The 15138-nt window shown below is 40.4% G+C and overlaps 1 protein-coding gene across 3 annotated transcripts in view; it reads left to right on the forward strand.

Annotated features, from left to right (window-relative positions):
• LOC122142432 (zinc finger protein 469-like) overlaps window positions 1-14609 on the forward strand; it is a 294747-nt gene extending 280138 nt beyond the window's left edge. For all 3 annotated transcript variants that reach the window (XM_042753099.1, XM_042753103.1, XM_042753100.1), the window contains one exon: window positions 1951-14609. In XM_042753099.1, coding sequence (XP_042609033.1) covers window positions 2135-13489 — 11355 coding nt within the window. In that variant the 5' untranslated portion in view covers window positions 1951-2134 and the 3' untranslated portion in view covers window positions 13490-14609. The remainder of the gene's footprint in view (window positions 1-1950) is intronic.
• Window positions 14610-15138: the final 529 nt, after the last annotated feature.

Here is a 15138-nt window from a genome sequence, read left to right on the forward strand (position 1 = left end):
TCTGTAGCCAGAGGTAAGAACAGTCCTAAAGCAGGCAAAATAGTCATAGCTAAAGTTTTTATTTGCAGCTGCCTCTAACATAGAAGTTTTGATCTTTTATTCTCTTCAGTATTCTTAAATAAGCTTATTTATGAATTGGCAGATAGTGATATGCTTGGGCAAGAGCAACCATCTCTAAAGGTCCTTTCTCATGGGTGAAACAGTGGCGATAGACTGATTTACGTGGTCTATTATTTTTAGGCTTCTCTGCCAATAGGATACAAAGATCAGTGACTCTTAGGATTCAATGTGTGTAATTTTTTTTTTCTTTTTAACAGTGCTTCAGGGGTTTGTTCTTAGGCCAGGTATGTTGAGCCACACCCTTATCAGTCATGCTGTCATACTCTACCAGTGAAATACTCACTGTACACTCAACGTTATGAATTGCCCGTCTTTCAAAATGCCCCATTTGCTTCAAAAGAAATCTAATGCGTAGTTCACATGTTTTAAAACGAGTCATAGCAGAGCTCTCATACCTTACTATTTTAACAAAAGATGAGCCCAGTGCTGTAGCCCGTGGCCTTGTCAAGGAAACAAGTTGATTGCACTGCATATACAAAGCATATTAAATTTGACAGGAAAAACAGTGATTTTGGAAGAAATCTGTGAGAGGGCAAAGGTAATGTATTGGCATCTAAGATGGAAGTAAATAGATGTCGAGATGGATTACACAGTCTTTTGTCTTGCACAAATTGCAGTACAACCCATTTCTGAATTATATACAGAAGTGCACTTATTTGTGGGAGGTATGAATGAGATAAAAGGTTATGGTGATAAGTGAAACTGAGGGAGGGAAAAGTAGCTTGACCGTCATTTCCCACTTTATGATGTTTTATTAACAATGTTAGGGAGGAGCGCGTCAGATACTTAGCCTAAATACTGCTGACTTACCTCTATCCATTGACAGTTTATCAGCATCCCTCCTCCACCCCATCTCCTCACTTCGAGTTCATACTACAATTATGCGGGGGTACTCTAGGTTCGGCCATTCCCAAGCTCAGAGCCCTTCCCCGTACAGCACGCCAAATATGCATTACCATACTTCAGCTAATTATATGTAAGCGTGAACTTGTGAACTTGCCATATGACGCAGATGTATTGTTAGTGCTTTTTAATTTTGCTCCTGTACCATGCCATTATGGAAGCTGGGTCATGTGTGCTACAGGGAAGATAAATCACGTGATCAGGTTGTAGGTTTTGGTCCAGAATTTGTTGCCTCTAGGAGAAAACAGTGGGGAAAAAATTATCCAGTAAAAAGTAATCTGCTTTTACTCTTGTGGATGTGCAAGTGAGAGAATGAGAGGCAAGTATTAACCTGTGATTGTCTATCCCTCCATCCCCAAATGGCCTTAAAGCAAAAAGCACTAATAGTCTCTTTGGACATATAACTTTTTTTCTAGGGTCAGCTGCTCAAAGCACACACTTGAAAGGTGCTGTATACATAGATTTTCCAAGCAGAGAAATAAAACTTTACTGCCAAACTCTCAGCTGCTTATAGTCCAAAAAAAAAAAAAAAAAAATCCAAAAGACTCTTAGCCAAGGTAAACCTGAATATAAGCAATGTCTGAAGCACCCAAAGAAGGTCATACACAATTCTGTGTCTTTTCACTGAGATTTTTTTTTTCATATTATCTAGTGTGGTATTTTTTGTGTACTGTTGATTTATGTAGGCCTACTGTGTGCCAAAACTGATGCAATTCTGCCCTCTTCAGGTGAGAAGTGGAATTGCTTGGTCTCAGTCTATTTTCCAGTGCTACAAAATAAACCTTTTACCACCTGACTGATTGCTTATGTGTAATTACAATTTATTCATAATGATGGAGTAGTACAGCATATTTTTTAATGTAAATAAATGCAATATTGTCTAAAGTGAAAACTGACATTTTCTTATCCTCTCTCTTCTATTTTCAGAACATCAAGATGACCGATGAACATTCCATCATCAGGGAAATGAAGAGATAAAGAAGAGAGAAAATAATTCTGTGCTTTGAGCTTCTGTTACCACAGGCTTATTGATTCTGACTGGAACACAATGTGTCCATGTCGCAGCCTGTGCAGATAAGGACCAGTGTGCTAAACTAGCCACAACGGCATCATGACTGAAGAGACTAAACACCCCTTGGCTGCCAAAGAGCTGAGTAACGAGTCCAAAAAACTGGATAAGGGGGCTGTGGAGCACAAAAGCTTAAAAAAGTCCCCTGAGCACTTTCACAATGTGTGTCTGGAGCCAGTTGCTGTGAACAATCTTGCTAAGTTTGCAGAAAAAGAGAAAGACAACACGCAGCAACGTGAGGCTGTGATTCGGCCACAGCAGGCTGGAAAGATTGATTTTAAGTCACTGCAGAATCATTCATTCAACAGCAACAGGACATGGTCCAGCGGCAAGGACAGCCCTCAGTCACCTAGTGGAAAGAGTCGCAATCGAGACAAGAGTAAAAAGTCAGGAAAAGGAGAGCGTGGAAACCCGCAGCAGTTGTACAGACTGAGTATTACAAACCCACGCTCCAATCCCACAATTGGGATAGCCTATCCCCAGCAGAAAGTCTCACCTCCAAAGAAGATTGAGTCCAGCAGGGGTCCTGTCTCAGGCAGCTACCGCTTCCATGTGCCAAGTATTCCAGAGCGAGAGGCTGAACTGCAGCAGGAAGAACTACAGTTCAGATGCTTCCAGGAGAGCTCACCTAACCTTACTTCCCAAAGCTATACCTCACAGGCTGTTGCCACCCCTTCTGGAGGACCAGCTCACCAGAATCCATCACAACCGCAACAGAAGCCCAACCCAATCGAGAGCAACACCACACAACCTGCCAATGAAAATTTATTCCCTGACTTTCAACTGAGCGAAATTGACACATGGCAGTCTCCAGACAGGACTTTCAGAAGCACTAGTTTTGGACTTACTTCACAAAAGCCAAACAACCTTGTGGACTTTAACAAGACCAATGGTAGTTTTATGCCTATGCCATTTCAGTATGGATACCCATTGTTAGAGGAGTCAGGCTCAGATTCCTTTCCCTGTGATCGAAATACACAGTCTCAAGATTACATTGACATTTCTCCTGCCCCTAACCAGGTTTCTCATAACTCATTTTCCTTTCCATCCTCTGCAGAGGGACATGAGGCCATGCAAAATAATGCACAGTTTGGTAATGACCAGGTAGAGGACAGGCAGTCATACCAGTTACATCCTAAACCACCCCAGTACGTGCAGACACAACATGGTGTGCAGTCATCTGTTCCCAGCAATGATGAGAGCTCAGTATCGAGCACTCGCCAATCAGAGCAGAGTAAAAGTGTTTCAGATAAATCTGATTCTTTCAGTCCAGTAGACGATAGGGACACAGGTTTTGCGGTAGTGGGCAAGAGAGGCTGCCATCTTAAAAATGGCACCACCAGCCAGAGAGTTCTTATTCAAGGCAGTGTTCATCATATTAGGAATATTTCACAAGGTTCCAGTTCCCAAATACATGTCATTAGCCCTCCACATAATGGTATTCACATCAGCCCAGGGCCTCTTGACAAGAGTGTAAGTAAACACCATGTCAGGGTATCACACCCCTGGAATGGACCAAACAAAGCCTTCCCACCACCACTCATAGACCAGACCTCTACGCCGTATCCCTTTCAGTACCAACCAGCACCAGAACAGAGACAAAACAGCATTAATGGACGTATGCCTTGGCAGCAGATACGCTTCACAACTGCCATGCCAAGCCAAAACAGGATTGATCTCTCCAGACAACTGAGCAATCAGCAGCTTACTTTTTTGATAGGCCCTTCAGACTGGCAAGATGACAGTAAGCCACACAAAAACAGCAACCAGAAAGATTCTAATAACTTTCTCAACAAAAAGACAAATGAGGGCTTCTCAAACCAAAGGCAGGACAGTATCAAGCAAGGCTGCAACACAATTCCCCCATGTCATTTTACAAACAAAGTAGATACAAATCAAGGCCAGGTGGGTGATGCCAAGAATAAGTCATTATACTTTGGTATTAACCCCTCAGTGCCAGTGACATCGTCAAGAAACTGTAGCTACCCTCCATTACATGTAGCACCCTTAGGGCTGAAGATGGTGTCACCCTATGACTCTCCTTCACATTCGCCTACTCAAAATCCAACATCTAGCAGTACGTGTCCATCACTCTCCCCAGCCTCCACAAACTCTGTCAACAGTAACTCTGATGACAGCCAAATTTCAAAGGTTCTGTCCCCTCAGTTTTATCAGCAGCAACAGGACAAGGCATTGATATCATCTAGTAGCATGAACACCAACCAGCATCACTACCATTCAGAAGCATCCAGAGGCTTGCACTATAAACAAGAAAAATCCAAAGAGAACATTGCAAGCTTCATGTCACACAACAGGCATTCAAAGTCCAACATGGACAACGGGAAAGGTTGTCTGGAGACCTACAGACCAGAAAACCATCCCCCACCTCCGTATTCTGCCCACCAACTCGCCACATCATTAGTCTCAGCAAACCTTGACCAACTGGATGTGCTTTTGACATGCAAGCAATGTGATCAGAATTTTAATAACCTTGTCTCTTTTCTTGACCATAAGCAATACTGTGGACAGCATACATTTGCACAAAATGACTTTAAAGATGTGCCAAAAGTGGAAGACATAAGGAAGTTTCAGACAGATCACACAAAAGCCATGTCATCTGGATCCAGTTACACAATTTTGCGGAGTTCTTCAGATTTGCATCTGTCTCTTCTTGGACTAAACAAGAATGGGGAAATAGTGCCAGATAATGAAACCAAAGGAGATATAAAAGATGATCCAATGAAACTGATGCTACCATCTGCACCCCTGCCGGATTTAGAAATGGAAGATCCCAAATTGGATAGCCTTATCACAGAGGCTTTGAACGGACTAGGCTATCAGTCAGACAATGCAGAGATTGATAGCAGCTTTATTGATGCATTCGTTGATGATGATCTCACCACTACTAAATGCACATCAACAAGACAGACTTTGACTGCCAAAGACTCCACAACATTTGAAGGTAGAACAAACAGTGAATCAACATCCAGCGAAAGATCTGAAGCTCACAGCAAATATCCTTTTGACTCCGATTTAGACAGCCTTAGTTCAGACAGCAAACTCACAGACAGCCCTTTCAAAGAAAGCCAACATGAGTTGATACAGAAGGAAGGCCTCAATGCAGAAACCTCTCCAACAGAGTCCCAGTCACAGGAGTCAAACTGCACACAAATCGAGTGGAAAACAAGAAAGTCTGAGCAAAGGGAAGAGGAAAATGATTACAGTTCTAAGTTTCTTCTATCAAGCAAGTTTTCTGCAAGATGTGGACCTAAAAGCTTGCAGAGTAGCACAGCATTAGTTAAAACAACATCCACCTGTGCCAGTAAAAGTCCAACAGCTCAGAAACCAATACCAACAGAAGGAAAAAGGAAGAGGACAGGTGGCGGAAGCTGGAGTAAAGAGCTTATTCACAAAATTGTTCAACAAAAGAACAAGTTGCATAAACTCCATGTGAAGGGCACCAAAAACATGCAGTTTTCACTTGTGATGGAGAGAGTTACTCCTGCAGTGCAGAACCCTACTTTCAGGGAGTATGATTACGTTTCTGACTCAGACGATGACTGTGAGCCTGTGAAGATAGCCAGTCAAGGACGTCTCAGCCAGAGCATTCGTTGCAAGTACACATACACTAAGGAGTGCAAGGGGAGGATTCGTGCTGACAAGAGCCGGGAAAGTTCATGGAAACAAAACATAAGTGAGTGCGTTGATCCCAAGAAAGCTTTGGATGTCTCTCCATCCTTGATGAAAGACAACCCTGGTCACCAAAGTCTCAGAAGAAGGAGCAGTAGGTCTTCCACAAGTAGTGAACTCAGTACATCAATAAGTATTTGCAGTGATAGCATTGGCAGCCCGAAAAGTACTGATCATACAGATTCAGACTCTGAGAAACGAATAGAAGCACAGAGGAAAGATCAAAACTCTCTTGAACAGAATGCATATGAAGAATCGCCACCAAGGATACGGAAAGAGTCTAGCACATCACTGGCATTGACCTTTACAAAAAATACAAAAAGGTACAGCACTGATAAGATATTACTCACTGAGCACAATGATCGGTTCACTTCTTCAAAATGTTCAAGCATAATCTGTAAAACGGAAGAGACTGCATCAGAGCATAAAATGACTAAAAGTACTGTCAGCCTTGCCAGATTCAAAACCACCAGATTGGAAATAGAGGAAAAAGGGGACCACCTCGGGTTTGAGGGAGGAATTCTTGCAACCACAGAAGAGCCATTCAAAAAAGATTACCCAAAAAATATCACATCACCAAGAGGGTCTGGTATAACACCAAATCCAATGGAAACAACCAACAATAGTGATTCTAGCCATGTTTTTAAACTCAAAAAAGATGCTGTCACATCAAAGAGTAAATCCCACAGGAAAAGAACAAATAGTTCTGAAATGTCAGCACCCATTTTTGAGAAAGCCAGCAATGACAGCATATCAAGTGAAGAAGCCAGTAGAAGCTCAAATGATCTATTCCCTGACCCCCCACCTCTCTGCAGTTCACTTGCGGACAAAGTCTGTTTATCACCTTCAAAAGTCCATGATGCTACAGCACAAAAGAATGCGCAATGTCTCATTCCCTATCCTTCAGAGCATGATCAGAGTCTTATAAAGTCACCCCTTTCTTTTGACACAACGTCAATGTTTGGTGACCTTTCGGTGGGAGGTTTTGAGAGCAATCTTTATCCAGATATTCAGCTGGCCAAAGAGAGCTTTAGTCCTCTGGAAACCATAACAGATAAGAAGGAACTTTTTGAGTCATCATTCTCACCATTCTTAGAGCAGAGAGACTGGAATCTGATGGTGGATGTTACTCCTGTGCTGCCAGATGAGATTTCTCAGTACAAAGAGGACTCTGACTCAAATGAGAATAAGACCAATTTCAACCATGTCCCATTTGCTTTGCCAGAGAAATTAATGGACTACAATCCAAACCTCAATAGTAACGTGTCAGTTGATGATCTGGAAATCAAAAGGATAGTTACAGAGCTTGAGAGTCAGCTGCAAACAGCCAAACTCAGCAGCCCTCCACCATTAGACAGTGAGCTTCCAAAACAGTTAACCATGAGCAAATTCTCTCCATTGAGACTTGACCCTGACAGTGAAGATGAGGACAGTAGCTTACAGATGAACTGTTCCTCAGAGAACTTGCAAATTGTCAGACCAGTAGACTCACAATCAGCGCTGTTCTCAGAACCTGACTTACCATGGTCTAGTCCGCTTCCATTTGGATTGATGTGTGGACAGCAAGGTCTTCATACGCCAACACATTCCTCTACTATCAACACACCAACTGATTCAGAAAATGACCATTTAGATATAAAGGACAGCATGGGGCTCACAGTTTTGAATGCAGAAAATGGTTCACCTATGCATCCAGAGGACAAAACAGAGAAGAATGACTCTTTAGATAAGTCAGAGGAGATGCTTGAGCATGAAATTTACACAGAAAATCTGATGAAAAGCTTGGAAGTGATCTCAGATTCTTTGTCTTCAGGTTTTACATCACCTCAGTCGTCTCCTAATCAAGAGAGTGTGGTTCCTGAAGAGCATGAAAAACAAGAGAATGAACACTCTGAACAAAATATGTCTGAGCATGTAGAATCTAGAAACACAAAAGCAGAGCTTACAAAGTTCTCAGTGGAGACATTTAACACAAACACCACTACACTAGAAGAGACAACCAGTGAAATTTCTGGGTCAGATAACGGAACAAAGGTCTACATAAATGAGACTAGTAATAACACTCTGCATGATGAATTAGTAGCTAATGAACAACAGCTTGCAGAGAGTTCCTTTGAGAGTCCACCAACTACATGCGTGAACTCAAATGAAATTGATTCACAGACGTCTTCGGTCTCCATATATGAACACAAGTGTGAGTCCCCTGTCAACCAAACTGAAATTGCCGAGTGTAATACACAGTTTCATATTAAGGACTCAAATTACACTATGCAGAATTCAGACTTCTCCAAAATATTCCACTTCTCAGCATCCCCTACCATACCAAAAGATGAAAACGCCCTGTGTGTAGAAAAAATACAGAAATGCGATGAAGATTCAGCTCTAACTGCAAAGCCAGAAATAATTTCTGAAGACAATGGGCATGCAACAGATGAAACAACAGACTGTACATCTGATACAGAAATCCAACAACCCATTTCAAACATCACATCTCCTCATTGTGAAGACCAATTGTCAGCCCATTCACAATTAATTCATACACAACAGTTGGTTTCTCCTAAACATCTTCCTGTAGTTCAAGATGAACATGAATATATAGACAGTATGGAGAGAGCCATGCCTGATATGACATTATTTTCTGTGCAATCAGAATGTGAAGATAATCAACAAAAGAACACTGAGCAGAGTCCTCAACTTATTATTTTGACTCAGGCACCAGAGTTTTCTTACAAGTCTATCCAAAGTCCTTCTGAGCTGAGAGATAATTGTCCACTACCAAGCACAATTACCCCTTCACTAAGTAAAAGCAGACCAGCCCTGGAAGACAATAACTCAGATCACATAAATATTGGCAAGTCAGATACTTTTGTTCCAGCAACAACAGAATTAGATAATTCATTTAATCCCCATCTGGATTTAGTAGAAATTACAGGGAGTAAAATTTCTAGCCCTGGGACATTGTTGGCTGTGGACAAAATCTCAAAACAACCTTTATCTGAGCATTCTGGGACACTGGATAACTCTCAAGATGATTTGAAACTCAGCCCCCTGAATTACAGTGAAGCATGTTTCAATGAATACAGCTTCAACTCTAAATTTTCAAACAAAGGAAATGACAAGCCTTATGTAAAATCAAACTCTACAGACAGTTACATTCTCAATGCCTGTGCTTTCTCTCATGATAAACCATTGTCATCCAGCCCAACATATAATGCAAATGAACAGGCGCCAAATATTCAGGGCCATCTGACTGGACTTGATATACCCAAAACTTCTATAAATAATAAACAAAATTATATCAAATATTCAAGTGGCTCAGCTTCCTGCAGTAATTATGTTGAGGAAGGCAGTACAATTATCTCTGAACAAATCTTAAAACTTGGCCAAACTGACATGGATGTTAGTCACCTTCCACCTGAATCTGTTGATGACATGGATCTGCACCTCAAATTTCACAAGAAAGCAGATTATGAAAAGATGGACCACCAGATGATCATCAATGAGAATGATGCAATGCAGAGGTCAACAATGTCAGATGTTAAGGAGATACCTAAACCTCTGATACAATATGCAAAAGCAGCATCCATGGGTCTCCCATTCACATCAGTCCAAAATGAAGGACAAAGTTTAAAGTCAAATGAGACAAAAACATCACAAAAAAAGGGTGGTACACATAATGCAGTTCAAGGAAAATTTCAGTGTGAAATATGTGCAATGTTCTTTCGTACACAACCTGGACTTAAAAGACATAAAGCCATGAAGCATGTCGTAAAGGATGAAGGTGTTTCTCCCATTGAAAATCTAAATATGAGCAGTCAAATGTTCATGCCCATTTTAATGCCACACCCAACAGAAAAAGCACTGAAAGGTAGCATGGATGTTTTAAGTCCAGCAGTTCTTTCACATCCAAACAGAAGTGAAATCTCAGATGTACAAGAACAGCAAGCAGATCCACATTTGATCTTTCAAGGGATTGCAAGTGATTCTCATGTGTCAAAGATCCCAGGAAGTTGTGATATTGATCAGAGAACTTCTCTAAATGAAAAAGCAAATAACAGTAACACCACTACACACATGAGCAGTGAAATGTTTGCTCCAGAACTGGTAAAGCAAGACACCTTTTCAGATGAAATACTCAGTACTCTTCAAACAGATATATTGCAGGCTATCTCTCCAGATTTTCCTTCAATGGTACAACAAAACTGTCCTACGTCACCTGAAAAACAGGTCCCAAATAGCCGTCACAGCTATCATGAAGTCAGTGTGAGGGAGGAACAGAAGAGCATGGTAGTAACCAACAGCAGTGAAGAGCAATTGGAAGAAACAACTTATTCCATAGGGCATTCTATACTGCATAAGGAAGGAGACACATATGACATTGACAAAGTTGTGACAAAGTATTTTGCTATTAAGCCAAATTACGTTCAGACAGAAGATATCCACTATCCACTTGGGGATTCTTCTGTGGATATCAAGCGTGAGAAAACCTGTTCTCCTGCAGAAGACAGTCATGCACTTACTGAAACTTTAGGAATAGCACCTGATCTCAAGGCTTTCTTTGATGATGAAAGCACTTTTTCTCAATTATTCCCAAGAAATGATGACAGGAAAAGAAAGAAATGTGCAAGGGTCTATGGTAAAAGCAACAAAAAGCAAAAACAACTGTCCTGTTTAATTTTAGACTACCCTCCCACTGGTGCCTTTATTGATAAGTATGAGGAGTCTAAAGAAAACAAGATGGGGCATAAGTTTATTAGTGACATGAATGACCCTTGCGAATATGAAACCATATTGACCCCCAAAAGCTTAGTCAAGAGTTCTATGGAAAATGCATGTCATTCAAAAGATTATCTAATTGATAATCAGCCTGGTTATGAGGAAAATGTAGAAACTGGCATTAAAGAATTCTTTTGTGAAAAAGAGGGCACAATCAGACAACCCTTAGAGCATCAGGATGTTTTGCATGATTGCATTGTGTCAGAGAACACAATTCCTCAGGAAGATTGTAAACCAGAGGTTCCTGCTACAGCCTGCCCTCTCCAAATGGTCTGTGTACAAGATAATGCCCCTTGTTCGCTAAGCACTGAGATACCTAACCTTAACACTACAATTCAGATTCCTGCACCATTTTTTGAGCCTGAGAGAGATATGCCTTTGGTTGAGACCATTGCAAGCACAGAAGTGAACGACCCTGAAAGACCTTGCAAAAAGCCTGTGGAGCGGAAGTGTAGGAAACGCATTGAACCTGGACTTAAACCTAAAGATAAGCAGTACAAATGCAAAGTGTGTTTCACATGGTTTCTCACCTTAGGTGAGCTCGACTTCCACAAGCTCTCTCACAATCCATCACCTCCCCCAACTTGCTATATGTGTGTCCAGCGCAAATTTAGCTCACGGGAACAACTAAGGGACCATCTCAGGGAGAAACATGCCAAAAACAAAGCAGGTGTTTGGACTTGTGGCATGTGCTTGAAAGAAATTTCAGATGTCTGGATGTACAATGAACACTTGCGTGAGCATGCCACACAGTTTGCACGAAGAGGCCAGTCTCAGAGCTCCCTCTTGGACATGCCTGGCTGTTTCATGCAGGAAAATGCTGTGAAGAACTTCATATCTTCAATAATGCAGCATCGACCCAGCAGAGCTACAAAAGGAGACAATCTTAAATCATTATCCAAGGAAGAGAGAAGAACATCTTTAGATGTTAATGGACAAGAGTTGAAGGGTCCAGAGGAGTTTGATTCCATAAGTCTGAAGACTAAAATGAGTATTGGGGGAGGAAGTAAACACTGTGCACTGACAACGCTTGAGGTTTTACCTAAAGCAGAGACTCCTTCCAAAAATGCTGAGATGCATCCTAATTGCAAAGACCCTTCAAGGGACTGTCACCACTGTGGCAAGCAGTTTCCAAAGCCCTTTAAGCTCCAGCGTCACTTAGTTGTTCACAGCTTGCAAAAGATTTTTCTTTGTCACAAATGTCCAGTGTCCTACCAAGAGGCAAAGGAGCTTAAAGACCACCTTAAACATGAACATGAGGAGACAGATGAGCCAGACTCAAAGCATACTACACTCTATACTTGTGAACTCTGTGCCGATGTCATGCATGTAATTAAGAAGTCCTTCATTTGCAGTACCTGCAACTACACGTTTTCCAAAAAGGAACAGTTTGATCGTCACATGGAGAAGCACCTTGCTGGAGGAAACAAGATCTTCAAATTCAGGAGAGTCATGAGACCTTGCAGGCCTTTTAATTCAAAAGATGATATATCTGACATGCCACCAAGCAAGAAAAGGAAGGCAACGGAGAGCAGCTTGGACATCACAGTATCACACATGCAAGGCATTAAATCAGTGTTGCCAATCATAGATGACACTGCACAGAATAGTACGGAGGAACATTCTACTGAAACAAACAATACCAGTGTGAAAATTGAAGATGTAGCTGAGGACTTCCCTGTAGTTGCCAAGGACATTATAGAGTGTACAGTGCAAACTGATACAGCAGAACAGAGTCTTTCAACAGAGCTGAAGAAAGAGGATGAAAGCTCTTCTCCATCTCATGAACTCCAAACAGATGAGCCCAGGGAGGTCAGTGCAACTGACAAAGAAGCTCTGACAGAGATTTGTGACGTTAAAATAGAAGATGACTGTTGCACAATTCCAACAACATTGTTAGATTCAGAAGTTAATGTTGCAAGCATTTCCAGACAAAACGAAGACGGGGTGGAGACGAACCCTTCAGAAAGCCTTGAAAATGCAAGTGAACAAGGGGAAACTACAGACTCAAGTGTATGCACCATTCAAGTATGCAGTCAAACAGATGTAAGTTTACCAAAGCAAGACATGCAAGGACTCTCATCTTGCAATGACTTTGAACTATCATCTGTGAAGCAGTCTTCAAATGAGACAAGCTACTTGAAGCAGGATCAAACAATCGAGACTTTATTCTCCATTAACAGAAATGAGAATATACAAGATGTTCACACACATGACAGTGAACAGCCAGCTACTGCCCATGCTAAGCATATAACTATGGTCAAATCTGAGGAAACTTTGAAACAAAGTCTTGAAAATAACCCAAGGTGCCTTAGTACCACTGATTCTGCACGTCACACAAACAGCTCATGTGAAGATAAGGACTCAGCCAAACAACAAAAGAAGAGGAAAGAACTTAAGACATCTCACAGCTCTCAGAGAACACCATCTCCAACTGCAAGGGAAAATCTGGGCATTGACCCAAGATTTAAAAAGAAGTTCAGACCTAGCAGGTGTGAAAATATCGATGGGCAAAGGAAAACCGATCTTCCCAATGACTATCCAGTGCTTACATCAGTAAAGGATGACACAGTAAGCAACAAAATAATCTCCAAGCATAAAATAGGATCTTCCAATCTAGGCCTTCACCTAAAGAAAGGTCCTGTAGAGTTCTCACCCAAAAAGGTTGAGATTGTACGCCACTTTAATGGAGATTGCAAAGGGAAAAAGAGCATTCCAAGAAGACCCGTTCATTCCACTTCTTCTAGGGTCTCCACCCTGAACAACTCATTTAATAAATCACGGTCCAAGCCAGGGGTCAGATCCATAGAGACTCACTCATATCGTACTGCAGAGTCACAAAACAACCTCCTCAGCCAGCTGTTTGGCCAAAGACTAACTAGTTTTAAAATTCCTTTAAGGAAGGACACTTCTGAATCTATTAAGGATTAAATGGATGCTATTAACGAGGAGGTAATTAAGTGATCCACTAGGCATGTTATTAAGGCAGTTTATTCATGAGACTAGGATTGTATGGCACTCCTCTGTGAAATCATTTAACTCCTTGTTTAGTCACTTTATTGCATTCCTCTTGTAAATGTGTATTTACATATATGTGAAGACCAACAACAAAATGTATGAATATAGGATGAATTTGTTGGTTACAAATGAGTTTATTTTCTCTATTTTATAGCAGAGCATTATCTCTAAGAGTGTATTTCATCATCAACAAAGAAAGGTTTTCGGAAAAGAGTTTACTTGAAAATGAACTGAGAATATTTGAGTTCCAAATAATGCATGACACTTTTACATTAAATGTTCTTAGATGTTTTCCAAGCAACAGGACCAAAAGACATCCTAAGTCTGGATCATGTCAATGTGCCTATTGTATATGCTTCAGAGCATTACTCCTTTATACTCATTTACTTTACTGTATTGCAAAGACACTCATTAGTATTAGCTTTTATATCAACACTAATTGGTGCTATTTTATTATTATTATTTGTGTAATGTGAACACAATGTCTTATAACTGAAGGGAACATGTAGCAATTACACTCATCATTGCTGGTACTCAACAGTTTTAGAGTAAATGACACAAAAATACTGTGTAAGATCAAGCAAAAAGAAAGGGTTCATTTGTGTCTTAATTTTATGTCTTCAGAGGAGGGCAAGGAAAAAGCTTTTTCCAAAACTGAATTTAGTTTTATTTCATCTATAATATGAACTCAGGTGCTATTATTGCGCATGAAACCCTTAGGAATTCTTCCCTTGCACTGATGTTACAATACAAAAACCCCACACATGATCAACTATAATGTCCCCCAGTTCTTTAATTATTACTAATTACTAGAACAAAAGGTGCTTTGTCATGTTTATATGTATCTTATATTGTATAATATTGTAAGTTGATCTTTTCCAGTGCAATGCATAATGTCAAAGTTCTATTTTAATAATGTGCAAAAGATGAAGAGAAAAAGGAAAGGAAAATACAAAGCCTACTAAAGGCTTATGAGTGGATCACAAAGTGCATCATATAAACTTGGTTATTAAAAAAAATATATTTGCATTAAGTCTTTTGTGTCTTTGTCTTCTCTGATGGTTTCCTTTGTTTCAATTTGACAGCTCCACAGCATGGAATATTTGCTTATAATTGCTTACAGTGTTTAATCCTGAGAGAAATTTCTCTAAATACAGTGTGAAGTGTGTGCAGTGTGTGATAAGAAATGGAGAGTACAGCTTTGTTTTAATCAGGCAAGAACTGCACTGTGTCCTTTGAATTCACATTTAATGATCAATTTTAACTGACATCAAAATGAATAGGTGAAGATCATAGACCCATCAAGAGTTGAAAACCTGTTTTAGCACAGAGAATGACAGCTTTGATCAGAAATAAGACATGTCTTCCAAAAACAATTGTGTAACAAATATAAACATATACAGTGGAGTCCAAAATGAAGACCATAACCAAAAATGCTTCCATTTTGCCTGTTTCTCTTCTGTTTTTTATTTTAAATTCCATAAGTATAACAATTTGAGCTGATTTAATGTTGAATTTCTAAGTATTTGGTTTGTCCCCTCTTTCTTTAATGACAGCAGACA

The sequence above is a fragment of the Cyprinus carpio genome, chromosome B25 (assembly GCF_018340385.1).
Source record: "Cyprinus carpio isolate SPL01 chromosome B25, ASM1834038v1, whole genome shotgun sequence".
NCBI classification, from domain to species: Eukaryota; Metazoa; Chordata; class Actinopteri; order Cypriniformes; family Cyprinidae; genus Cyprinus; species Cyprinus carpio.